The following is a 27368-nucleotide window of genomic DNA, read 5'->3' as shown; positions in this document are numbered from 1 at the left end:
TTTTAGCCCTGTTGTAGGAGGCTTGGAGGAGGGACCTTGGAGGTGCATGATTTGCAGGCAAAAGATCCCTGGGTTTAGTCCTTGGTATTCTCCATGTGGGACTAGAAAAGAAACCCAATTAAAACCTTCACATCAAGAGCTAGATAGAAGATGGATAATACTGAGCTAAATCGACCAATGGTTTGACTCTACACAAGCCAGCCTCGCATGATCAAACTGAGAAGAGGAGGGAAGATTGTTTTGATTATCCCCAGTTTTGTCACTGGCAACATTAAATAGCAACACTTAAGCAATTCTGTTCTACACTGTGTTCACAATTTCAGTATTTAGCATAGCTGCCAAGTTTTCCCTTTTCTCGCGAGGAAGCCTATTCAGCATAAGGGAATTTCCCTTTAAAAAAAGGGAGAACTTGGCAGCTATGGTATTTAGGTTTGCAGCTTGCATCAACTAATACATCTAATTTGATTTCTTGGCATTAAAGTTCAGGCTCTCTCCTTAGTACCATGCACTGGATTTGTTCTTGGTCATTGGGACTTTATTCTGGCAACAGCTTGTCACTTCTTGGTTAAAAGAGTTTTTCAAAATGCTAGAAAGGGTAATTATATTCATTTGTGGCGGCAGGGGGACAATGCATCCTTACAAGATAGATTGCAGACTATAAAAAGAACAAAATAAATCCTCAGACCTCACTGGAAGATTGCAAACACACACACACACACACACACACACACACACACACACACACACACACAAACATTAAGCCACCATAAATATCAATAAGAAGAAATACAGCTGATCTTAACCAAATTTCTCTATACAGCTCATTTGATGTGGAAAAAAGGAGACATTAACAATTGAGATTGTTAAAATAGCACCACCTTTTATGTTCTATGTGCTATTTGATCCCCCTAAAAAAAAACTATTATCTGTTACCTTGAAGCTGAGTAGAAATATATCAATTTTCACCAATGGCTAAGTCTCAAATTCAGAACATTACTTTGATGAACTTGTTTCAGAATTTCTGAAACCAAGCCAAAACACCTTGGGCAATTTCATACAAGGCCCAAAGATTATGAACGCTTCATGATGCATAATTACTTTGCTAAATACTGTTGGAACAAGGATGAAAATATCCCCGTCTAAAAGTTGCATTATTTCTGGTAACACGCTTCCTTTCCTTTGCAAGTGAAGGAAATGTTCTGCCAGAAATAATGCAACTTCATAGAGGGGGGTATTTTGGCCACAGTTATTCATGTGGGAGAGCTTCAGTGGCCTCAAACCTGTAAGAACACTTAGCAGACATCACAAAGAGTGTATTCCACAGCTGAGCAGATATGTATGTATGGTGGAGCACTAGGGATTGCCTGACTAGGGTGGTAAGAGCAGGGAGTTCCCAACACCGGGTAAAGAGCCACACATGAGCAGTGGGTTGTATTCAGTTTGGTTAAGTCACATATTATGCTTATCTAATATTACATAATCAGTTCAAATTCCAGCTTCCTCACAGAGATGCTTGCTACTTAAGTGGGTTAGGTAAAGGTAAAGGGACCCATTAGGTCCAGTCGCGGACGACTCTGGGGTTGCGGTGCTCATCTCACTTTACTGGCCAAGGGAGCCAGCGTACAGCTTCCGGGTCATGTGGCCAGCATGACTAAGCCGCTTCTGGCGAACCAGAGCAGCACACGGAAACACCGTTTACCTTCCCGCCGGATCGATACCTATTTATCTACTTGCACTTTGACGTGCTTTCAAACTGCTAGGTTGGCAGGAGCTGGGACCAAGCAACGGGAGCTCACCCTGTCGCGGGGATTCAAACAGCTGACCTTCTGATCAGCAAGCCCTAGGCTCTGTGGTTTAATCCACAGATGCCTAAAATAAAAAATTGAAGAATAATTTAAATAAATGGTCTTCAAGACCACATTTTGTTACATGCAGGCAGGACCCCCCCCCAAAAAAAAGTACCTTGCTTTTTCTGTGATTCCCATTTGCTGGTGAACATCAATGAATTCCATCAGCTGCATCTGCAAGACAGTCTCTTTGCCCTCCACTTGCTTCACAAAGTCATGCTGCAGCAGGTCAGACACTGTTGGGCGTTTCTCATAATCTTTGGTCAAACACCTGCACCATTGGAAAAAGCACAGCTTTTAGGAAATGCAGTTATGTAATGAAAAGACAGGTGGTAGCAGAGAACTAGGCAGGAAGCCCGATTTCAAGCAGTGGGGCATGGAAGAGTCCTGTGGGTGTAGTGACCTCCCCTATGGGAGCGGGTGGCACTGTGGTCTAAACCTTGGGCTTGCTGATCTGAAGTTCGAATCCGCATGATGGGGTGAGCTCCCATTGCTCTGTCCTAGCCCCTGCCAACCTAGCAGTTCGAAAGGATGCCAGTGCAAGTAGATAAATAGATAACACGGTGGCAGGAAGGTAAATGGCGTTTCCATGCGCTCTGGTTTCCGCCATGGTATTCCATTACGCCAGAAGCTGTTTAGTCATGCTGGCCACATGACTCAGAAAGCTGTCTGTCTGTGGACAAATGCCAGCTCCCTCAGCCTGAAAGGCGAGATGAGCACTGCATCCCATAGTCGCCTTTGACTGGACTCAATCATCCAGGGGTCCTTTAGCTTTGCCTTTCGTGACCTCCCCTCCTGGCAGCACCATGTTCACCAGCATGGGAACATGGCAGGGTGAGGGGCAGAGGAGCTGTGGCCTAGTGATGTTGAATCCAGGCAGCTTTTTATGTCTTCAGCTCCCCTTTTAATTGGTGCTTTTATAATGTTGCTGGATTTTTGTGTTTCTTGTCTGTTTTAATCTTGCTATAGGTTTGTGGGGTGGTCAGTCTGGATGATGATGATAATAATAATAATAATAATAATAATAATAATAATAATAATAATAATATATTTATACCCCACCCATCCGGCTGAGTCTCCCCAGCCACTCTGGGCAGCTCCCAATTGAATATTAAAACAATACAGCATTAAATATTAAAAGCTTCCCTAAACAGGGCTGCCTTCAGATATCTTTTAAAATTAGGACAACTGCTTATTTCCTTGACATCTGATGGAAGGGCATTCCACAGGGTGGGTGCTGCTACCGAGAAGGCCCTCTGTCTGGTTCCCTGTAACCTCACTTCTTGCAATGAGGGAACTGCCAGAAGGCCCTCGGCGCTGGATCTCAGTGTCCGGGCTGAACAGTAGGGGTGGAGACGCTCCTTCAGGTATACAGGACCAAGGCCGTTTGAGGGTGTCCCTTATGAACTTGTGATCTAGTGTAGGGGAAGGTAAAATGTATACAAAGAAACCAGCAAGGACCATTGAAGTGAGAGCCAACTCCATCCTATGATCAGGTTGCACATACATTTAAATGAAACCACCCTAGAGACACAATACAGTCATACCTTGGTTCTCAAACTTAATACGTTCCGGGAGTCCGAATGATCCCCCAAACCATTCAAAAACCAAGGCACGGCTTCCAACTGGCTGCAGGAGCTTCTTGTACTCAATCGGAAGCCACATCGGACATACGGCTTCCGAAAAATGTTTGAAAACCGGAACACTTACTTCCGGCTTTTTGGCGTAAGAGAGCAAAAACGTCTGAGTAACAAGGCGTTTGAGAACCAAGGTATGTAGTCTCCGCTAACCTGCATTCCAAGAAAACAAAATCTTGCGCAAGCGCAGGCACCCCTGAGTATCTTGCCATTCAGAAATTGGAGTGCACACAACAATATTGCTCTCCTTTTGTACAATGCTCAGAGAGCAGTATTCATCAGTTCAATGGGCAAACAAACATTTATTTATTTTTTTTAAAAAAGAGGAATGTGTTACTGGAATAACATGATTTACCTAGTACCTCTCTCCTCATACCCCTTTCCGGCAGTTTCTAGGTGTGGGCTTTGTATTCTCCCTGTCACATCCACAACAGTAGTTTGCTAAGGGTGCTGACCTCACAGAGCTACAATTGCCAGCTCTCTTAACAAACTATAACTTCTTCTTCTGAAGAAGTGTGCATGCACACGAAACCTCATACCAATGACAAACTTAGTTGGTCTCTAAGATGCTACTGGAAAGATTTTTTTAAAATATAATTTCTAGGATTCACCATGATGGTTAGGAGTGCTTTAAGGTGGACGTGACCCAATAAAAGGTGGTGTAACCCACCAATTTCCTGCGGATTAGTCTCTAGCCAATGGAGCAACATACACAGAGCATAGGAAGCCGCATTATGCCAAGTAGGACCAGTGGCTCATCCAGCTCAGTATCGTCCACAATGATTTTCAGCAGCTCTCCAGGATTTCAAACCAGGGATTTCCCCAGCCCTTCCTAGAGGTGAGATGGAGCTTGGGAACTTTGGGATGCAAAGCATGTGTTCTACCACTGAGCTACAGCCCCTCATCAGGTCTTTGCCTCTGCCCATGGTGAGGCCACGGTTATGGCTCTAAAGAGCATTATGTACTATAATAATAGATACCGGCAATAATAAATTTTTATTTATACCCCACCCTCCCCAATCAAAACCGGGCTCAGGGTGGCTAACACCAATAAAATTACAATAAGACATAAAAAACCAATTAATTAAAATACAGATTAAAATACAATATTAAAATTTAAAATGCAGCCTCATTTTAAGTACCAGTCCATAAATCCAAACCGTGAGGGAGGAAAACACAGGGGTCAGACTGAATCCAACCCAAAGGCCAGGTGGAACAGCTTTGTCTTGCAGGCCCTGCGGAAAGATGGCAAATCCCACAGGGCCCTGGTCTCCTGTGAAAGAGCGTTCCACCAAGTTGAGGCCAATACTGAAAAGGCCCTGGCCCTAGTTGAGGCCAATCTAGCCACCTTATGTCTCGGGATCTCCAGAATATTGTTGTTTGTGGACCTTAAGGTCCTCCGCGGGGCATACCAGGAGAGGCGGTCCCGTAGGTACGAGGGTCCAAAGCCACATAGGGCTTTAAAGGTCAAAACCAGCGCCTTAAACCTGATCCTGTACTCCACTGGGAGCCAGTGCAGCTGGTAAAGCACTGGATGAATGTGATCCTGCGGCCGGGACCCTGTAAGGAGCCTCGCTGCAGCATTATGCACCCACTGGGGTTTCTGGGTCAGCTTCAAGGGCAGCCCCGCGTAGAGCGAGTTACAATAATCAAGCCTGGAGGTGACCGTCGCATGGATCACTGTGGCCTGATCAGGGCAAGAGAGGTAAGGGACCTTATACTCCCAGATATAGTAAAAACAAGAGCATGGTCTGAGGGCCCAAGATGGAGCCACCTTGCTAATGTAAATCAGGTCTATGTCTGCCTGGGTAGGAGACCACCTATGAAGCCCATTATGGAACCTCTGTGAGGTCTTCAGTTCCATGATGGAAGAAAGGTGGGATATAAACGTCCTAAATAAAAATAATAAAGAATGAAATCTATGCTACAAAGAAATTGCTCTAAAATTCATAGTTTCTAGATATTGGAAATGTGCTCTGCGTTTTCTGAATAGCAGATCCTGTGTAAAAATTACTATGGTTTACCTAAGCATTAATGGTGCAGCAGCAATAAAATTGCTAGTCCATTTGCAAAGCTAAGCAGGGTCCTACCTGGTTTCAAATTGGATGGGGAAGTGTATTGCAGGGGATCCTTCCAACTCTATGGCTATCTGAATATTTTGGATGCTATCTGAATAAACATGGCTACATTATTTTTAACTGCATGGTGCACCTTTACGCATTGATTTATTTTTAAATGGCTCCATTGTCACTCACTTGCTGATAAAGTCATTGAATTCAGATGACCATATCTCTGGCTGCCGCAATGTAGGAGGTGGATTTCTGTGGAAGATGACATTAAAATAGGTTTACATGTAGAATTACAATAAGCTCGAATACATTTTTAACCAAATAGAGAGAAGTCAAGCTGAGTAATGGATTTCTGGAAGAGTCATTAAAAAAATACAGAGATTTCCTCTAGCTTAAAAGGAGCATTGTTTAGAAAAGTATAATGCACCACTGATTGTCTTAATGTTATAAGTCTTTGGGAAAGGGGGATTTGAAACCTCTACCAAATAAATCAAGAACTGCAGTAATTTTCTAGCATTCAAACAAAATGATACAACTAATGACCTATTCATCATTATTTATGTGTATTGGCAAGTCCCCTAAAAGCAGTAGGCTTTACAATTCTTTGGTTTGCTAACACTGTCATGAAATTCAGTTGGATTAAATATCCTCTTGGAGTTCACTCCAGCCAATGACAAGAGGCTGAAATGGTTGAACAAGTTAATTTTGTGAAGGAAATGGTTCTGTTAAGTATCTTCTTTGTTATGTAAGCCAGGGGCCAGAGTGTTGCCACAGAAACTAAATGGTTGGAGACAACTCTGGAAGGTGAACAAAAGAGTCAATGTGTTTTCTATCATCCTCCCCTGGCTGGAGTGATGCTATCATAGTGTCTATGTGTTTGAGAGAGAACAACAGACTGGCAGTCATGGAACTGGGTCTGAAAGAGACACAGAGAGGCTGATCTGCTCTCAGTGGGGGGGGGGGCACAGAGAAGCTTAATGCAGAAGTGGGATCTGTTGGAGAGTTGATGCCGTGAACCTTCCATCTTATGCTTGGCCTGAATATGGGTAAATAAAATCACAAAAATGGTGCAAGACTCCAGTGATGTTCAGTCCTAGGAAACCAACTCTGTACCCTGTACAGGGACTCTGTGAAACCTCTCATTAATTGGGGGTACACATAAAAAAAATAGTGTCAGGTTTACTTCTAATTCCATTAGGATCATAATCCACCTATTGGTCAATTGCATGACCCATGAAGAATTCTCTAACATCTAAGAAACAGGTACATGTCTGGCATCACCGCATGGGCCTACCTCTGCTGGGCCAGATGTACTGTACATGGACTTCAACTCCCATCATCCTTGACTAGTAGCCATGTTGGTCCTACCACATTGGCTGCTGCTAGTTTTAATGGTTAAATTGGCACCCAGCATCATATTTACGCATATATCTACTTGCTGCCAAAATAAGTATTTACAGTATTTATGCCTTCCCAAAACAGGTTAAGTCCTAGAGTCCAAGATCTCTTGGCTAGAAAGTTCCATTTGTCCTGCAGGACCCACTGAGCTCAGTTTTCTTTCTCCAATTAAATTTGAGGGAAGAAGTAGACAAGGCTACCAAAAGAGCCTGCCATTGCGTGGATGAAATCACTGAATACATTTTACAGAACTGTTATTCCTCCCCACCCCCCACCCCTGCCCCATTGATGTCAAGTAGCCTGCCCAATGAAAGATACGTGCAATAAATCACTGAGACGGTACCTTGGTATTTTGAACAGAGCTCTCATAGGATGCAAATCAGCCAATGGTGGATCTCCATCGCCTAACTCTATAGCGGTGATCCCAAGTGACCAGGCGTCACATCTGGCATCATAGGAACTATCCAGCTGCTGCTCACATGCAATCACCTGTTAAGATATAAAATTAAATTAAATAACAGCATCTGAACCGGAGGTGCTGCCAGACAGGAATTTCACAATCATCTTGCTTGGATCTGAAACATGTTCCTAAGCCTTTTCAGTGGAGCTATGAGAACAGGCCATAATTACAGGCTTTTTGCCCTATGAAGTGGACATATTCTGAGAAGGCTATAAAGGTATTTAAGCTGCTTTTTGGTATTCCACACTGCCTGCCAGAGAATGACAGTTGTGAGGCTGAGGCACCGCAAACCGTGACTCTTGTATGGCAATAATATGCAGAGGGTGGAGGGAAGTGCTCATCCACGTTTCCAGAGCTGTCACCGTAGCAACAAAATGTCTGCCTCAGCAACTAGCTTAGCCTCCCCTTTATAAAGGGAATTGAATATTACTTCCTTCTAGGATGGATTAGTAGAATCCAGGATCAGGTGAAGTCCTTGTTACTGGGTCCAAAAACAACTACTGCCTTGAACTACAGCTGTAGCAAATAACTGAGGAGGTCTTAGCAAGGCACTGACCTCATAAGCTTGTTGTTGTTGTTTAGTCGTTTAGTCATGTCTGACTCTTCGTGACCCCATGGACCAGAGCACGCCAGACACTCCTGTCTTCCACTGCCTCCCGCAGTTTGGTCAGACTCATGTTGGTACCTTCAAGAACACTGTCTAACCATCTTGTCCTCTGTCGTCCCATTCTCCTAGTGCCCTCAATCTTTCCCAACATCAGAGTCTTTTCCAGGGAGTCTTCTCTTCTCATGAGGTGGCCAAAGTATTGGAGCCTCAGCTTCAGGATCTGTCTTTCCAGTGAGCACTCAGGGCTGATTTCCTTAAGAATGGATAGGTTTGATCTTCTTGCAGTCCATGGGATTCTCAAGAGTCTCCTCCAGCACCATAATTCAAAAGCATCAATTCTTCGGTGACCAGCCTTCTTTACGGTCCAGCTCTCACTTCCATACATCACTACTGGGAAAACCATAGCTTTAACTATACGGACCTTTGTCGGCAAGGTGATGTCCCTGCTTTTTAATATGCTGTCTAGGTTTGTCATTGCTTTTCTCCCAAGAAGCAGGCTGTCACCATCTGCAGTGATTATGGAGCCGAAGAAAGTAAAATCTCTCACTGCCTCCATTTCTTCCCCTTCTATTTGCCAGGAGGTGATGGGACCAGTGGCCATGATCTTAGTTTTTTTGATGTTGAGCTTCAGACCATATTTTGCGCTCTCCTCTTTCACCCTCATTAAAAGGTTCTTTAATTCCTCCTCACTTTCTGCCATCAAGGTTGTGTCATCTGCATATCTGAGGTTGTTGATATTTCTTCTGGCAATCTTAATTCCGGCAAAATGGCCTCTTCATCATGTTTGAAGGATGAGGCGCAACTGGGCTTATTCCAGAAAAGTTCCCTCTGCCTGGGCAGGTTTCTGGGTCCTCGTTCTACACTAGTCCTAAACAACTTCAGATTCTCTAAACGAGATACAGTACTGTACACCGAAGTTCAGAGAAGTTCTGTATTTTCCTGCCTGGTACTGCAGAGGGAGTGTGGTGGTCAAGCGCATGGCAGACCATGGGACATGGCTGGGGGAGGATTGGTTTAGCTTTAAAAGGGGATTGTTCAGATTTATGGAAGATATCAACAGGCACACCAACTCTAGGGGGGGGGTCAAAGGCACCTCGGCTCCCTCAATATTTGTTTAAAGGGGGCAAGGCCCCCCCAATCTTGAGGCAATGCATGTGACATCACACGTACGCAACGTACAATGCGTATGTGTGATGTCACATGTGCATGCGGCGTGTGCTGGGGCCCCTCAATCTTGGGGGCAAGCTGGTACCAATGGCTGCCAATAGCTACTAGCCCAGAGACTGTTCTCCTTCCACCAGGCATCCCCAAACTTCATCCCTCCAGATGTTTTGGACTACAATTCCCATCTTCCCCAACCACTGGTCTTGTTAGCTAGGGATCATGGGAGTTGTAGGCCAAAACATCTGGAGGGCTGCAGTTTGGGGATGCCTGTCCTTCCACTGTCAGAGGAAGCATACCTCTGAATGCCAGTTGCCAGGAATCACAACTGGGGAGAATGATCAGGTTTTCCTTGTGTTCAGGTTCTCCTTGAAAATTTCCCATAGGCATCTGCTTAGCCCCTGCGAGAACAAGATGCAGGACTAGATAGGGCTTTGGCCTGCTCTTACAGTATTTTGTTGGTAGGTCATCTTGTGTAGACATCCCCAGAGCAGAAATCCTTTTGTTAACATTCCACTGTGATCCATAAAGGAGCCCAATTCCATGAAAAGCATTATGATTTCAACCCCTCTGTGACCCAAGTACCAGCTGGGTAGCAGAAACTAACAAACCTCTGCATCCCCCACCCCACCACCCCTGTCTCAGCCCCAACAAAGAACGAGCAAGAGAAATGAATAGAGTGTTGGTTTGTTGTCTCTTTTGACTATACATTTCACCACACATTGTCCTTCTCTAAAATCCCCTGCGATACTCCGTTAAACATTTGGTTTGGTGGCTGAATATTGGGCGAGTGAAAGAATGCACTTGGTTTTCCAGGTCCTATTTAATTTTTCCTCGAGGAAATTTACGCAGAGAAGATGTCATGCATCGAGTCAGCTGAAGAGGCAACTGAACAAATTAATAAGGCTGCAGGCACACACCATACATTTAATGTTCATTACTTCCCCCAAAGAAACATGGGAACTGTAGTTTGTTAAGGGTGCTTGGATGTCTAGCTCTGTGAGAGGTCAACCAAAACTTCTAGGATTCTTGGGGTGGGGAATTCATGTGTTTTAAATATGTGGTGTGTATGCAAGCCTCAATACTTATTATGTATGAAACCTGAAGGAATTATATAGATTTCTGCGATAAACCTATCAACACCAATTTAAACATGAATGAAGTTCACTTCACTGCCAGGGATTTATTTTACTGGACCCAAAATGAATAACGCCAAAACATGAACTTGGCTGCAGTCTGTTTTAATAGTCTTAACACAGATCAAATGCAAAGGGTTCCCCCAGCCCTGAAAAGATGGAACAGTGTCAGAACAGAGAGAGCTAGAAACTTGGGGTGGGTATAGCAAAGGATTTAGAAAGTGATAGGTTAAAAAGAGAGAGAGAGAAGCACACACAGACACAACCCCATAGTAGGAGTTAATAAAATTTCATCTAACCTCAGGAGCCATCCAAAAAGGAGTTCCCACGGATGTATTCCGACGGAGACGACTGCTGGTCAGCTGGGCTGATACACCTAAAGGGAACAAGCAGATTGATGCAGTTGACACATCTATGCTTAATGAATTCTATGCAGAGAGTGTCACATCTACTGTTCTCACAATTTTGTTCCAACATGGCGTTTCTCATTCAAAAGCTCAGCAGCATTTTTTTCAGCTCTCTGCCAACAAGCAAGCAAGAAGGCTGGTAAATATTGCATCCCCTGCTTTTGCCACCCTGAGTTTCATTCACTGCCAACGTCTTGAAAGGGGTTTGAATTTAGTTCTAAATTAGGGTTTTTACATGCAATCTGGCTGCACATTTTTTGGGACCGATGATTACAGTATTTCTGCCTCCTATTCTTAGTGGGAGGAAACCACAACGGGCATTTGAGCAAGTCAAACTCACTCTTTCATTTAAGGCATACTTTTAAAAAAAAGAAAAAGAAAGACAATAGCGATACTCAGTGCATTTTTTTTCTTTTAAAAATATGTTTAGGGGTACTCACATTTTCCTACTCATATTGAAATACTGCCCCTCAATGAGGCCAAACTTAGATTCACAAAATGTTTAGGGGTATGCGTACCCCTTCATCCCCCCCCCCCAGAAAAAAAGCACTGCCGTTACTCTTTTAAAGGTATAGTACCAGCACTAGGTGTGAAAGAAAAAGCAAACCTTAGCTACATTAAAAATTTGTTCATTCATTTCATTTCATCCTCAGGAAACATCTGAATTGCATGCATCCTTCTGCTAAAAGCACGGTTAGTCGTAAAAAAACAAAAATAAAAAACCCAAGATGCATGAAAACTGCATTGAGCAAGGCTGCTCAATGACTCCTAGTACATTTCTGCTAGGATGCAATGATAGGTTGAAACACATCTAAATGTGTACTAAATGTGTACATCATTGAAAATCTGCTCACACGGAACACAAACTGTTGTTAAAACCTTCACTCTAGACCGCATCAATGGTTTAAAAACTTTTGACTTTAAGGGGATTGATTTCTCATGCAATAACACAAATAAACCTATTTTAACGGCTTAAAACCAAACAGGAGAGAGACTAATGCGTAAACAAGAGAAATAAAAACAACAAGGCTAAAAATATCTCCTTTCTATAAAGGTTTGCTACAATTAACTTACTTGTGGCAGTTAAACCTATTTCTTGCTGCAGCCACCTTCCCAGAAAGGGTCACGAGGGACACAGAAACAGTAAAAGAACCAGCGCCTACACACTCCTATTTTTACCATTCTTAAGCTTCAGAGAAAAGTTTTCTAACAATGTTGGAGCAGTGGCAAAGAAGGCAAACAAGAGTTATCCAAACACCTCTGCTAGGAGATCAGCTGCTGCTTTTGCTTCTTCTCAAATGTCACCTAACAAAGCAGAGGGGACCATAGAGTTGGACGGGATCCTGAGGATCATCTAAGTGAAACTGTCCCATATGGGGATTTGACCTGCAACCTTGGCATTATGAGCTATCCAGGCATAACTGTGCAACCACCATTCCATCAGGCTACCTGAACTGATCCCCTCCCAGCTGGTTGTTATAAGAACTGTAACTTTAAGAAACTGGGGCCACAACTTCTCTCCCCCCCCATACTTTTTGGTTGTGTCTTTTAGATTGTACATGCCTGAGGAGAGGGATTATCATAGTGCTGAACTTCAAAAGCTGCTCTGGGAGCCCTTTCAGCTAAAGCAGGGATGGCCAACTCCCAAGAGACTGCGATCTACTCACAGAGTTAAAAACTGGCAGTGATCTACCCCCCTTTTTGGAGTTCAGGTCAAAGTTGTTGAGCATTTTTTTAGGGAGGAAGGCCATTTTGGGGGGGGAGGTTCAGGTCAAAGTTGTTGAGTTTTTTCAGGGAGGAGGTAAAACGTTGAGCTTTTTTATTTTATTTTTAGGGGAGCCACAGTTATTCAGCTTCTTTGGTGGGAGCCAATGATCTACCAGTGATCTACCGCAGACGTCCAGTGATCTACCGGTAGATCACAATCTACCTGTTGGACATGCCTGAGCTAAAGCATGGGATTCCCTCACCCTTTAAATGTACAGTATTCAGATAAATACATAATGAAAGATGCATAGCTCCCCAATGGAACAGGGAATGCCACCATGGGGTGCCACTACTAAAAAGTCCTTCTCACACAATCTTGGGAAGTTGCAGACTGTGCTCCATCTGAACTAATATCAGGCCGCAAAAACACCATACATTTTAAAAAGGAATCCTGGGAACTGTAGTTTGTTAAGGGTGCTGGGAATTGAAGCTCTGTGAGGATTCTTTGGGGGAAATAATGTGCGTCAAAAGTATGGTGTGTCCACAGCTACAGTCATTCACATTTTGCAAGGGTATTCACTTCCATGCCCATACAATGGCATTCCTATTGCAAAGGACACAGGGAAGGCAGATCTGAGAGTTTCTTCCAGCTAGATCGCGCCCCCTCCCCATCGAACCTTCAACTACCAGCTGCCCTGCCAGGACAATCTTGATAATATTTCATATATTGCAATCATTTGTTGTGATTCTTAAAATGAATTTTGGTGTAACTTATAAGCTGCTTTGCCAGAATTTCTGCCTCGAAAGGTGGGATATAAATGATTGTGATAAATATACATAATTGGGAAGGGGGGGGGGAGACACCATCTTTTCCTCGCCTGCTATAGATCGTGCTCCTGAATTAATTTCATTCACTTAGGCTTGGCAAAGGCAAAGACATGGACAATCATGCCAAAGAAGCAACTGAGTTATTTTTTATTATGCTTCTGTTGTCAAATTTGATTACCATAAATTGCTTTGCAGAGAAAAGGGCAAACATAAATCTAACATTAATTTGCAAGAGATGCTCAGTTGAAATCATGGCCCATTCAATTATTCTAAAGTGCCCCCCAAATATTGAGAGTGCATGAGGATCTTTTTTATATATATATGCAACACAATGCATGTTTTAAATCTTGATCATGAAACGTGGCTTTCTGAAAGCTGACTTTTAAATTTATTAGCATTATTCTTAACCTTTTGCTCCTGGCAGCAAGCTGGCATTTCAGTCTGTGTCATCTGCTGAACAATATTTCCTTAAGCGCTTGCCTCTTGCAAAAGGATCGTGATGTTATGCCACACTTGGCTGTGCTCTCTTTCAGCACCTCGTCAGCCAGTCAAGAGTAAAGCCAGGCTTGCAAGTTTTCTAAGAGCAGTTTTTCTGAGGGGAAGGCGGGGAAGAGAGGTCGAAATTATTTTGGGAAGAAATCTAAAAATACAGCAGAGAAGCATATGGATCAAAACCACAGAGCAAATCTTTTGCAGATGAGAGGTTTCCCAGAGCTAGACAGTTATGCCAGACTGAGCAACAGAAACTTAATCCAGACAAGACCAAAGGAGGTGCTGTGGGTTGTGAGCATGACTGAGAGAAAAAACATGTCATTCTTGCAGCTGTATGTTGTTTGGGAAGATGGGTACACAGGGAAGCTGTCATTACAATTAGATCTTCTAGAAACATAGAATTGTAGAGTTGGAAGGGAACCCAAGGGTCATCCAGTCCAACCCTCTGCAGTGCAGGAATCTTAACACGTGGTCACCCATCCAATTTGAAACCATACTGGACCCTGCTTAGCTTTGCAAAGCTGCTAGCAGGTTTGTTGCAGGAGCAACAAGCAATGTGCAACAAGGCCCTCTCTGTGATGGCACCAAAGCTGGGGAACTAGGGAAGATAACCTTGTTTCACCCTTATTGTCTTTGAGAGGACAGACCGAAGTGGCTCCCTTCAGGTGGGTTATGTTAGGCATTACTACCCATCTTTACTACTGGATATGCAAAGCGCAGTCTTTAAAAAAGTCTAGTCTTTTTATTATCCCAAAGCAAACTTGTCCAGAATTGCCATGCCACACGAGATGGACAAATTATCTGGTGTGGCGCAACAACTACACAATGATCCCTGATTGGAATCAGCGAGGCAGGCAGTTTTATTTACTGATACATGAGACCATGACTAAAAGTAATCACGAAGCCCTTCTCTGACTCACGCCTAAACATCAGCTAGGGGGCACAGAGAAACGTCTTTTTCTTTTGGAACAATTTCAAGTGAAATTGCTTTAACTAATGGTTACGCTTTGCAGAATGATTCACACAAAGTTTACAGATAGTGAAAGTCGACAGCGTTCCGAGTACAAAAGGATGCTACGCACTGCTTCAAGACAACAGAGGCTCTGTCAAACCCTGAATGTCACTATAGGCAAGAATAACATGACACTGGATGGAAGATTCATAGCAGAGATTATAGAAAATCAGAATTATAGAGCAGGGGGGCCCTTGGGAGTCTCCCTAGGTCTGTCCCTCTCCACAGAGCACGCCTCTTGGTGGTTCTGTTCCACACCCTTGGGTGTTTTGCTTGGCTGGAGTGTTTCCTTGGACTCTGATAATGCCTCTTGCTTGCCTGGATGCAGGGTGGAGATGTGTGATGTTTCCCATTTTTGCATGGCTGCACTGTAGCCTACTGCACAAAGGAAGAGTCACATTGTGACGATGGGTCCCACTCTCTATTACTATCAATGCGACACAGGAATTCAGAGGGGAAAACACCCACCCTCTTCTCCTGCCGCCTCAAAAAAATAAACCCCTTTTACTTGTGGGTTTCTTAGTAAGGAGAGCCTTCCAGCTTACGTGGCCTGGTACCTTAAGAAACTCTAGGCTGTCCGACTGAATAACCTCTTGCCTACAGTAAAGGGTCTCCCTCAGTTTGATTCCCCACTGTAAAAGTTTGCCCTTTTCACTCTGGCAACTTCTTAGCGCCTCAGGTTACCCTACTAAGCCTCCTCCGTGTAACTCCAGGACACCAACTGCCACCTCCCTGCCTGAGGTGAGTTTTGCCCTCTCTTGAGCCACCACGGCTGTGAGTCCTGATACCTCGCTGGAATAATAAAGACGAACCTTTTTTTTTTTTTAATAAGATAAATTTTTATTCATTTTTTTTCATAAAGATATTAACAATCATACATATTACATATAATTCAACCTATATGACTTCCTTCCAACCCATAAGTGGTAACTTCTGTCAAACCTACTTCGTATTTTCTATTTACAAACAACTCATCACACTGTAGAGGTTATGTTACTACCCCTAACGCTCTCATGCCCAGATAGTTTCCTTTAGCATATTCTATAAATTTACTCCATTCAGCTTGGAACTTCACATCATCCGAGTCACGTACCCTGTGTGTTAATTTGGCTAATTCCATAAACTCTAGAACCTTCGACTGCCACTCAACTATAGATGGTATATCATTTGTTTTCCATTTCTGAGCAATAAGAATCCTGGCAGCCACTGTGGCGTACATAAAGAATCTTATGTCTGATTTTGGGATTTCCTTATCGACTAAACCCAGCAGAAAAGCCTCAGGCTTCTTCGGAAAGGTAAGTTTCAAGATTTTTTAAAGTTCATTGTAAACCAGATCCCAAAATTGTTTTATCCTATCACACCCCCACCACATGTGGAAAAATTCCCCCACCGATGTTTTGCATTTCCAGCACCATTTGTTCTGTTTCCTGTACATCTTAGATAATTTTGCTGGCGTTAAGTACCAGTGGTAAACAAGTTTCATTACATTCTCCTTAAGTACAGTACAGGCTGTAAAATTGATATTTTGTTTCCACAATTTTGACCACATATCGGATGAGATGTTGTGCCTGAAATCTCTGGCCCATTTAATCATAGAGTCCTTGACAGCCTCGTCCATAGTGTGCCAGTCCAGAAGTAGACTATACATTTTAGATAGCAGTTTGTAATTGTTGCCTAGTAGCTCGATTTGAAAACTAGATTTCTTATCTTCAAAACCAAATTCTTTTTTGTCCTTATTAAATAGATCATTTATTTGGTAATATTGCGACCATCCTGCTAATTTATCCTTAATTTGATCATACGTTTTTAATTTATGACCTTCGTTTGTTCTGATAATGATGTCTTCATAAGTAAGGCCTTTCTTATCCATATTGATCTTCCGGATAGCTAGTACATTCAGAGGGGACACCCACAAGGGCATTTTCTTTTCAAGTAGGGCCTTATTACGATCCCAAACTTCAAGTATTGAGCGTCTAAATATATGGTTAGTAAAGCCCTTGTGGGCTTTCGCCTTGTTGTGACAGAGGTATGCATGCCACCCAAAACGATTTGTGTAACCTTCAAGGTCCAGTAGATCTGAATTCTCCAACAAGATCCAGTCCCTTAACCATACAAGGCATGCTGCCTCATAGTAAAGTTTCAAGTCAGGCAAGGCGAATCCTCCTCTCTCTTTTTTGTCAACTAAAATTTTTAGCTTGATCCTGGGTTTTTTCCCTAGCCATACAAACTTTGATAATACTCTTTGCCAATCTTTAAATTGGGAAACTCCTTTTACTATAGGGATATTCTGAAAAAGAAATAAAAATCTTGGTAGAATATTCATTTTGATGACCGCGATTCTACCCCAAAGGGATAGCTTCAGATTTTTCCAATTATCTAAATCTTTCTTGATATCTTTCCAGGCCGAATCATAATTATCTTGAAACAAATTTAAATTTTTTGAAGTTAACCAAATTCCTAGATATTTTATTTTTTTAGCACACGATATTCCTATTTGTTTTTCTATCTCTTCACTCTTCTCTCTTCTTATATTTTTCAAAATCATTTTAGTCTTTGTCTTATTAATTTTGAAGCCCGCCACCTGACCAAATTCTTCCATAATCTTTAGAGCTTCTGGTAAGCTAGTCTCGGGTTGTTCCACCGTCAAAGCCAGGTCGTCGGCGAACGCCTTAACTTTGTATTCCTTATTCCCGAGTTTGATTCCCCTTATTTCCGATGTGTTTCTCAAACGGTTATTTAGAACCTCGATTACAGTTATGAATAGCAGTGGTGATATGGGGCAGCCTTGCCTGGTCCCTTTTGAAATATTGAATTTATCTGACAAATTATTATTTATAATAAGCCTCGCTGATTGATCCGAATAGATTGCCCTGATGCCTCTCATAAACATATCTCCTGTCCCCATTTCTTTTAAAAGAAAAAAGTAAAAGAAAAGACGAACCTTTTTGGCAAAACAGAGATGAAGTTTTATTGTCTTAAAAGCATAAGTGTTTCTTTAACGTGTCATGTATTTATCTGCCTTGTTTCAGTTGTACAAAAAAAAACCTCAGTCAAATATTTAACTTCAAGTTTTCCTAAATCTTATCTAAATTCACAGTCTCCTGACCTCTCCACTTTCTTCATATATCACACCACACCCTCCTCCCTCTCCATAACTGACCAAACCGACACTCCCTCCTTTTGAACTGCGAACAGTCCCGCCCCCATCAGAATTCTATGTCAGTCAGGCTGGAGGTGGATTAACACTTTGCCAGCCAGGTAGGAATAAACATTTCAAAACTGCGTCAATTTGTCACACACATCCATTGCTTTGCCCTCTTTTGCCACTGGGCCCACCAGTCACTGCCACATGGCTCCCAGAAGGTGCCCCCATAAGGGAACGGGACCCTTGACTCAAATAAAGGTTCCCTGCCCCTGCCATAGAGAGCACAGCTGCATTGGAACCCCTCTCCTCCAATAACATGATCGAAAGCAGTTGTTTAAAGAAGTGTAGGCCTGATGGGGGTTCATGGTAGGACTTGGGCTGGCACACCTTACTCTGGGTCATGCAGACAGCACAGTCCATACTGGCTCTGCTAAACTCTCCTTTTGCTGGGCAGTCAGATTCTTTTGTGCGGGGATGAAAATTAGGGTTTGCAGACATTAAATACATGGAATGCGCACATCCAATAATTGAAGGAGAAATCTGAAGGATTTCCCAAAACCATAATGTGGCATAGAAGGTGTAAGGAATGAGCCAGCTCCAAGTGTAACTTTGCACCCAGCTGCTGAATAGAGTCAGGAACAGAGGAGTTTGGAGTTGACGCTGGCTGAGCAGAGCACACAGCTGCCAGCCTTGACTCCCCCTGACCTTGGATGGCCGATTGCCAAGGGAACAACTAAGAGCGGACTGGAACACAGCCAAAGCTCTCAGGAAGCTCAAAAAGGCATGAACAGCCACAGAGAAAGTTTTTTGGAACAGGAAGAGGCTGTAGCTGACACGATAAGTCTGAGGTGGCAGCGAATGGGGACTGCTAGACAGGAAGCAAAATAAGAGATGAAAGGGACAGAAGTTCAATATCTTCTGTTGACACCGGAAGGAGTCTTCAGAAGGGTCATCTTGAATGATAATGCTGGCGGCTTGGATAGATTAATTACCTACGCTTACTGTGTTATCAAGCCAGGAACCTGGACTCCTGACAGAAGGGCATCTCAATTTTTAAAAGTTCCCCCACTGCCACTTTACACACATCCACACCCCTGTCAGAAACCACAAATCCAATACAGCAAGTGAGGGAAAGACCTAGCATCAAGACCGCTTCTGAGATGACTGACACAGTAATCATACAAGTGACTCTGCCCATTTGCTGGGCAGGGTGCACATTGGTATGCATGTGACATACAAGTGGTCTGCAGCACGTTGCAGATCCCAGAATTTATACCCAGGCAAGTGTCTGACTTAAAACACCAATCTGCAGGTCTGCACCAGCACAAACAGCTGAATACAACTGCATTATATGCACGATAGTTTTCCATGGAGTCGTGTCAGCAATGCCCCAGATATACCCAGAGGACAGAGTGAGGCATTGGGACAATAAAACAAATCCGGATAGGTGAAGCAAAGTGACTTATGGCATATGAGAAGATTAACAAATCACATGCTCACAAATCACCTGGAGTTGAAAGAATAGTCACAGTAAGCCTTAGAGGCAAGGAGTGTAAAAGCAACTCCTTGCCCACTGAGCCTTGTTTCCAGAGAGGACACCAGGCCTTTGAGCAGAGGAATGCCACCAGGAGGCAGGGGAGAGAGATTCCAAGCTGGAGGAACCACCCAATCCAAAGCTCTGGGTGGATCTTTGGAGGAGAGGAAAGAGGTCTCTGTGTGTGATATTTCTCCATTTTCTTCTTCTGTCAGCCTATTGCTTTTGGAGGAAGGGTGGGATTTCACCTCCCATTGGTCCCAGAGCTGGGATACTTTCCCTCTCACTCTGGGGATGTTAGGCAGAAATGGGAGGGCCTGGAATTTTAGGTGTGTTTAAGCATTGACATTGTCCTTTTACTAGAAACCTCTGTCCTTCCTTCCAAGAGGTGGGAGAGAGGAAAGAAGATGGGCATGTTCGGTTGAGCTCCACCCTCCCATTGTCTCCAGCTTTATATGAATTTCTCAGTAACCCACAGGGCTGGCCTAAGACATTTTGCTACCTGAGATGTTCCCTTGCCTGTTCTATGGACTGAAGTCAACTGGTCTGGTAACTGAATCTTATTTCAGCACTGGTGACAAGGACAGCGTCTTCCACCATACCTGACAGCAGCAGGCTAGACACTCACTGCCAGCACCTGCTGCCTGAGGCTGCTGCTTCATTCTGCCTAATGGTAGGACCAGGTAGGACCTGACTCTTAGACACAGCTTTGCTGCCATAACATCTAGATCGGCTCCAAGTTCCACTTGCAGCTTAGATAAATTGTTTCGGTTCAGCATTCCCCTGGTACTTGTGACATGCCAATGTCAAATATTCGAAATAAAAAGCCAATTATCTTCCCTCAGCTTCTCAGAGATGATTCATAGTGGAGTCTGAGCCTCTGGTTTAGTCATGCTGCTTGATGCTCCAAGCAAAGCTGTCCATTTCTGTTCTTTTGATTTGGTTCATTCTTTAATTCATACCCTTAACTTTACCTCATTGGAATACTGTAATTGTTTCCTGTTGGGTTTACCTGGGTCTTATCTCGACCCTTTCATTTCAGTGGCAACTCAACTGAGTAACAGGAAAACCACGGTTTGGCCACCACCGTGATGGTGCCTCAAACTCATATTCTCCTCTTCCCATGGCATGTTCAAGTTTCCTTCTGCACTACCTGGCTTGGATGGACAACTGATTTATTTAGAGCACCTAAATTTTAACATGTATTAGTATTTTAACTTTTGTACATCTTAAAGCAAGGTTGTATTTTTTCCTTGATTTAATTGTTCCATGTTTTGTAAGAGTTTGTTTTTTTACTACCAAGTGGCATATAAATGTAATGAATGAATGAATGAATGAATGAATGAATGAATGAATGAATGAATGAAATACCCTGCTCTTCAGCCAAAAAAGAGTGACTTACATACAATCAACTACATACAACCAGGATTTTTTTTTTTTAAGAGAAAGATATGAAAGGTCAGGTTAAGCTTGTTGTTAAAAAAAAAAGCAGGCAATGTTTCTTCCAAAGCCACATGTGCTACTGGTTCAAACCTACTTTAGCTACAATCTGGCACTAGATGAGAGACAGAGCAAGTATTGCTGGCACCTGATGTTATTAGCATGGCTGCCTCATGAAACTCCTATAAGGTTCATTCAAATGAAGGAATTCTGGTAGATTCAACTTCTCATACAGAGGTGAAGAAGTTACACCTTCTGGAATTTCTTTTTCAACTCAAGAAAGGGAAGGCTAAGGAGCCTTGCCTTCCAGTGGATTTAATCACCCTAGATATTACTGCAAGGTATAGTACTGCAGTAAATTTGCTCATGTAGTAAATACACTTTGGGTTAAATACAATGATGGGTCATCATGGATGGAAAGCACATTCGCTCACACAGAATGGCACATTGTATTTCACTGATCCTCCCACTGTAATAATAATAATAATAATAATAATAATAATAATAATAATAATAATAATAATGAATTTTTATTTATACCCCGCCCATCTGGCTGGGTTTCCCCAGCCACTCTGGGCGGCCTCCAACAGAAAAATGAAATAAAATAATCTATTAAACATTAAAAGCCTCCCTAAACAGGGCTGCCTTCAGATGTATTCTAAAAACCTGGTAGCTGTTTTTCTCTTTGACATCTGATGGGAGGGTGTTCCACAGGGCAGGCGCCACCACCGAGAAGGCCCTCTGCCTGGTTCCCTGCAACTTGGCTTCTCACAATGAGGGAACCGCCAGAAGGCCCTCGGTACTGGACCTCAATGTACGGGCAGAATGATGGGGGTGGAGATGCTCCTTCAGGTATACTGGACCAAGGCCGTTTAGGGCTTTAAAGGTCAGCACCCACACTTTGAACTGTGCTCGGAAACGTACTGGGAGCCAATATAGATATTTCAAGACCGGTGTTATGTGGTCTCGGCGGTCGCTCCCAGTCACCAGTCTAGCTGCCGTATTCTGGATTAGTTGTAGTTTCCGAGTCACCTTCAAAGGTAGCCCCACGTAGAGCGCATTGCAGTAGTCCAAGCGGGAGATAACTAGAGCATGCACCACTCTGGCGAAACAGTCTGCAGGCAGGTAGAGTCTCAGCCTGCATACCAGATGGAGCTGATAGACAGCTGCCCTGGACAGCTGTGAGTCCAAAATGACTCCCAGGCTGCGTACCTGGTCCTCCAGGGCCACAGTTACCCCATTCAGGACCAGGGAGTCCTCCACACCTGCCCGCCTCCTGTCCCCTACAAACAGTACTTCTGTCTTGTCAGGATTCAACCTCAATCTGTTAGCCACCATCCATCCTCCAACTGCCTCCAGGCACTTACACAGGACCTTCACCACCTTCACTGGTTCTGATTTGAAAGAGAGGTAGAGCTGGGTATCATCCGCATACTGATGAACACCCAACCCAACCCCCCTGATGATCTCTCCCAGCAGTTGCATGTAGATGTTAAAAAGCATGGGGGAGAGGACGGAGCACTGAGGCACCCCACAAGTGAGAGCCCAGGGGTCTGAACACTCATCCCCCACCACCACTTTCTGAACACGGCCCAGGAGGAAGGAGCGGAACCACTGCATGACAGTCCCCCAGCTCCCAAGCCCTCTAGACGGTCCAGAAGGATGTTATGGTCGATGGTGTCAAAAGCCGCTGAGAGATCCAGCAGAACCAGGAAACAACTCTCACCTTTGTCCCTAGCCTGCCGGAGATCATCAACCAGTGTGACCAAGGCAGTTTCAGTCCCATGATGAGGCCTGAATCCCGACTGGAAGGGATCCAAATCCCGACTAGAAGCCATCCACTATAGCTCCTCACACGCTATCTACACCTGAGGTTTGGGGGATACTCTGCAACAATATGGGATATAACATTTGTAGAATCATTATCTTGAGCATCCCCAGTGTGGGTAACTGCTGATAGCTTGTCAAGCCACAGACCTAACAGATTAAATATGAGCTGAAAATATATCAACACATGGAAAGAATTTTAGGTTATTGTCCCATTCAAAGATCAGGTGCCTAAATATGTAGAGATAACTTTTGATTTCAATAAAATGTGTTGCAATAAAAAATATTCACTATTCATTCTGAAAAGTCCTCCAGCAGTCATTACAATCTCTATAAAACAATTCTTGCATTTCAAATCACCTAAAATTAGCATAAGCATTCAAATTCATTTTTTTTGCGGCTGTCAACTTCATATTCCAAGTAGGGTCACCACAGTTACCAATCTATTTATAGTTCACTATTTGAAATTAATTAGCAATTAGTTATTTCCGTTGCCTACATATGTTAACTCTTTCCTGTAAATTGCAGGCCTAAAGTACATCACACATGATCACAACATGAAACTAAATGAAACAACCCAGTCAAATCAAGCTAATTAAAAACCCCTCAAATCTAATTATTTGTGACTAGTGCTGTTTACATGCCACATGCTATGCCTTAAATAACACCAAAGTAAGCTACGTCATAGTAAAGTAATCAACAAGGTTTAAATGGATGAACACAACATGAGGTCAAATTATGCAAAGTTTGCCTCAGTTTGTGAGGTGGAGAAGTGGGCATCACATCATGTAAACCCCATAACATACATGTGATGTCATGAGTTATCCCACAGGGATGTGCCTGGGAATGCTTCAGGGTGGAGCGTGAGTGTATATCCTGACCGGGCCATGACAGAGAAGCATGAGAATGACTGAAAGATTGCAGCAGGCTCCAAAATATGGGACTTGCACAGTGCTTTTTTAAAAAAATTAAGTGTTTACGGGTACTCTCATTTAGACTCAAGAAAACCACCATTTTATAGTTCAAACCGGGGGAAATAAATACAGTAAATGGACAAAAGTACAAAGAACATGCATTACCTCATGAGGATGAAAAACAGTTAGTAATTTTCCTATTCAGATTGAAATACTGCCCCTCAATGAGGCCAAACTTTCATCAGTAAAACACCACACATCCACATTCCACACTGCTTCACACATTAAACACTCGCTTCTGTCTGAGACTCAGGAAACACCGGGAAAGGAAAGGAAGCCACCATCCGAGATGGTAACAATGAAACTGACCAATCACCGTGCAAGATTCCAACTCCTACTTCACACATTAAACACTCGCTTCCGTCTGAGACTCAGGAAACACCGTGACAGGAAATGAGGCCACCATAAGGGGTAGCAACGGAACTCATGATTTTAATTTTTAGTTTATTCTCATGTTAGAATCACAAAATGTTTAGGCGTATGCGTACCTGTGTCCCTTGCACATTACAGAAAATGTGTGCCTGAGAGCCTGCAGCAAAAGTGGGCCATGCTGTGTAAGTGGGAATTAGTAGAGTGGCTGAAATCTGGATCTTTGCTACTGTGGCACCATTGTCTGTAATGGCTGCACTAATCCAACAGTGTGTGGAATGACTGCTGGGGGGTGGGGTGGGGTGGTGAAATAACATGACAGCCAAGAAAGAAATGTACAAAAGGTGCAGGCCGTTCACAAAGGATAGCATCAGGACTGCTGTGCGAAATAAATTGGCTTAGCAGAACAGGAGAATATTATGTCCCACAATTCAGAAGTTCACAAGCCACAAAGGGAAGAAAAAGCCAGTTCCGTTATCAAAGGTCCATTAACCTGCCTATTATTGACAGCCGCTGTCATATGTGATGTCACGCTGGCAAAGGACATACCCACTCGTTGCAACAACAGAAAAAGAACCAGCAAAAGTCCAGAGGAAAGACAGCTGAACTTTGACCTGGGGGATCCGATATAAAATCCCAAACTAGCCACAGATATGCCGGGAGGCTAGTTCTTAAAGGCACAACCAGAGAAAGGGAAGCACATTTTGAGTTTGACGGATTTAAACAGAATTAAGGCTGTTCTTAGATCTTGTCCACTGAAATGCAGTGAGATTTACGAACATTTAACTTTGCTCGTATTTATTTAATTGATATATATTCCCTAATGATCTTATATCAGCTCAAACCACCAAACGATGAAAGAATTACGATGTGAAACAAGTAAAACCACAACCAATCATGTCAACCAGCCATGGACAACAAGGTCAGAAAAAAAATCACCTTTTCTTCTTTAAACATCTGTATAGGTAAGAATGTCTCTCTCCTTTTAACAGCTACTAAAGGTATTGAGCTCTGTCAGGGCTCCTGAGGAAGATGTTTCCAAGTATAAGTCATGAAAAATTAACTTTGGATATATTATAAGGCAGGCATAGCTGCCGTGATGCCCTTAAAATGTTATTGGAATATCCATCATACCCAACTCCCATTATTCCTGAATGATGGTCAAGCTGGCTAGGGCTGGCTGGGAGCCAGAGAACACCTGGAGGGCACCACATTAGCTATCCCTGTCCTAAGGTAAGTCCCTCTCATTAAACATTAATTCCCTAACTGTAAAATATCCATATTCATCCCAACTGGTAGGACCAGTGAGATAGTGTCTCTCCATGTTTTGTAATAGCCTATCAGTAAGTATTTATTGAAAATCTCCATAGGTTTGGCCAGAATACTGAAGTGAATGGAAAAGTAGCTCTAGATCCAGTTACTAGACTAAGATTCTAAAGAACCAAACTCATTCCGAACACTACATGAAATAAGAATCTGATTTTAATTTAAGATAAGCCTATATCCACGCCAAAATCAAGATTTTAAGACTTCAAGCTTCTTACTCCTGGAAATTTATCTCAAAAATTTACAGCCTCCCATTCATGGTCAACATGGGTGCTCCTGACCAATCAGCTTTGGTCTTTGTTCTTAATTCATTTTACAGTTGAATGAAGTGTTCCCTTTCTGTTATGAATGGGGCACTATCACTCAGGGCTTGACCTAATTAGTACTGAGCGATATGGCCAACCTCATTAACATCAAGGCTGCATGAGTAGGCACAGTATCTTGAGAGGCAAGAGAAGATTTTTCCAAACCTTACAACAACCAGGACTTCAGCACACCCATGATTAGTGTTTTTAATTATCTTATTTAGCATTTCTACAGCACTTTTGAGTGTTCAGAGTGATATTAGATAGAAACACACACACACACACAGAGAGAGAGAGAGAGAGAGAGAGAGAGAGAGAGAGAGAGAGAGAGAGAGAGAGAGAGAGAGAGAGAGAGAGCTTGTTATCCTTATAATAACTATGAAAGATAAAGGTAAAGGGGCCCCTGACCATCAGGTCCAGTCGTGTCCAACTCTGGGGTTGCGGCGCTCATCTCGCTCTATAGGCCGAGGGAGCCGGCGTTTGTCTGCAGACAGCTTCCGAGTCATGTGGCCAGCATGACAAAGCTGCTTCTGGCGAACCAGAGCAGCGCACTGAAACGCCGTTTACCTTCCCGCTGGAGCGGTCCCTATTTATCTACTTGCACTTTGATGTGCTTTCGAATTGCAAGGTGGGCAGGAGTTGGGACCGAGCAACGGGAGCTCACCCCATTGCAGGGATTCGAACCGCCGACCTTCTGATCAGCAAGTCCTAGACTCTGTAGTTTAACCCACAGCGCCACCTGTGTCCCTAACTATGAAAGATAAGTTAGTAATATCACTCCCATTTTACAGATCTTGAGCTGAGAGTGGCTTCCCTAAGGCCAAAACATGCATTCACGTCAGAGGTGAGGTTTGAATGACTAAGGCCTTCCTGATTTGACATGTTGGCCACAATCCTGTGCCCAGTTTCCTGGAGGTAAGCCCCACTGAAGTCAATGGGGCTAACTTCTGAATAGACACGTATAGGATTGTGCCACTGGTCTATTAACCACAAGACTCCCATACATTTAGCCTTATGTCAGTGTATATACATCATGATCCTACATTATTTATTTCAAATATTTATATCCAAGTTTAAAACAAAGGGGGTGAGTAATAAAAACCAGCCTGCACACAAAAAGTAACTTTATAAACAACCAAGATCAACTCTCAGGAGACGAGTCATATAATTGCAGCACTGGCAATAACACCACCAGATAAAAAAGGGGATGCAACAGTCTGTGCAAAAGTCTGTCACCTCACCACATGGAGTTAATCTGCACGACAGGAACCTCCAAAACACAATTCATCTACAATGTCTGATGGGAGGGGGGTAGGACCAATGGCTGGTGTCATGAATGGGTAGAATTGACTTAGCAATAATTTATAGAACCCCACTTTTTAGGGGAGACACCAGTCACCCCTGGGTAAAGCCAAAATTGTGCATGTACACCCACTGGAAATATATTTTGCTCTTTCTTTTTGAAATCCAGGATACTGCATCATGAACTACTTTTAGGCAGATCCCAAGGTGCAAATCAGTGCAGTATTTGGTCAGAACAGGTGTAACTTTCTTCTACCTGAGAAGGGAGAGCGTGAGTATATAGAAGCCTAAGGCTCATTCCACCTCACACTGGGTCATGTTTGTCCAGACCCTAACTAGGCTGCTTTTGACAGACAAGTGCAACATGACATCTCAAGGGTATAAG

At 43.2% G+C, this 27368-nt stretch overlaps 1 protein-coding gene across 1 annotated transcript in view; it reads right to left on the bottom strand.

The window, feature by feature from the left end:
* MYO3A (myosin IIIA) overlaps nucleotides 1-27368 on the bottom strand; it is a 116468-nt gene that overhangs the window by 65768 nt on the left and 23332 nt on the right. The window contains exons 6-9 of the mRNA XM_035129373.2: nucleotides 10615-10691; nucleotides 7295-7440; nucleotides 5740-5805; nucleotides 1963-2118 (exon numbers count right to left, since the gene is read on the bottom strand). Of these exons, the coding sequence (XP_034985264.2) occupies nucleotides 1963-2118; nucleotides 5740-5805; nucleotides 7295-7440; nucleotides 10615-10691 (445 nt within the window). The remainder of the gene's footprint in view (nucleotides 1-1962; nucleotides 2119-5739; nucleotides 5806-7294; nucleotides 7441-10614; nucleotides 10692-27368) is intronic.

This window comes from Zootoca vivipara, chromosome 12 (assembly GCF_963506605.1).
Source record: "Zootoca vivipara chromosome 12, rZooViv1.1, whole genome shotgun sequence".
Lineage (NCBI taxonomy): Eukaryota > Metazoa > Chordata > Lepidosauria > Squamata > Lacertidae > Zootoca > Zootoca vivipara.
Note: the sequence above shows the minus strand (reverse complement) of the source record. Positions and strands in the feature narration are given on the sequence as shown.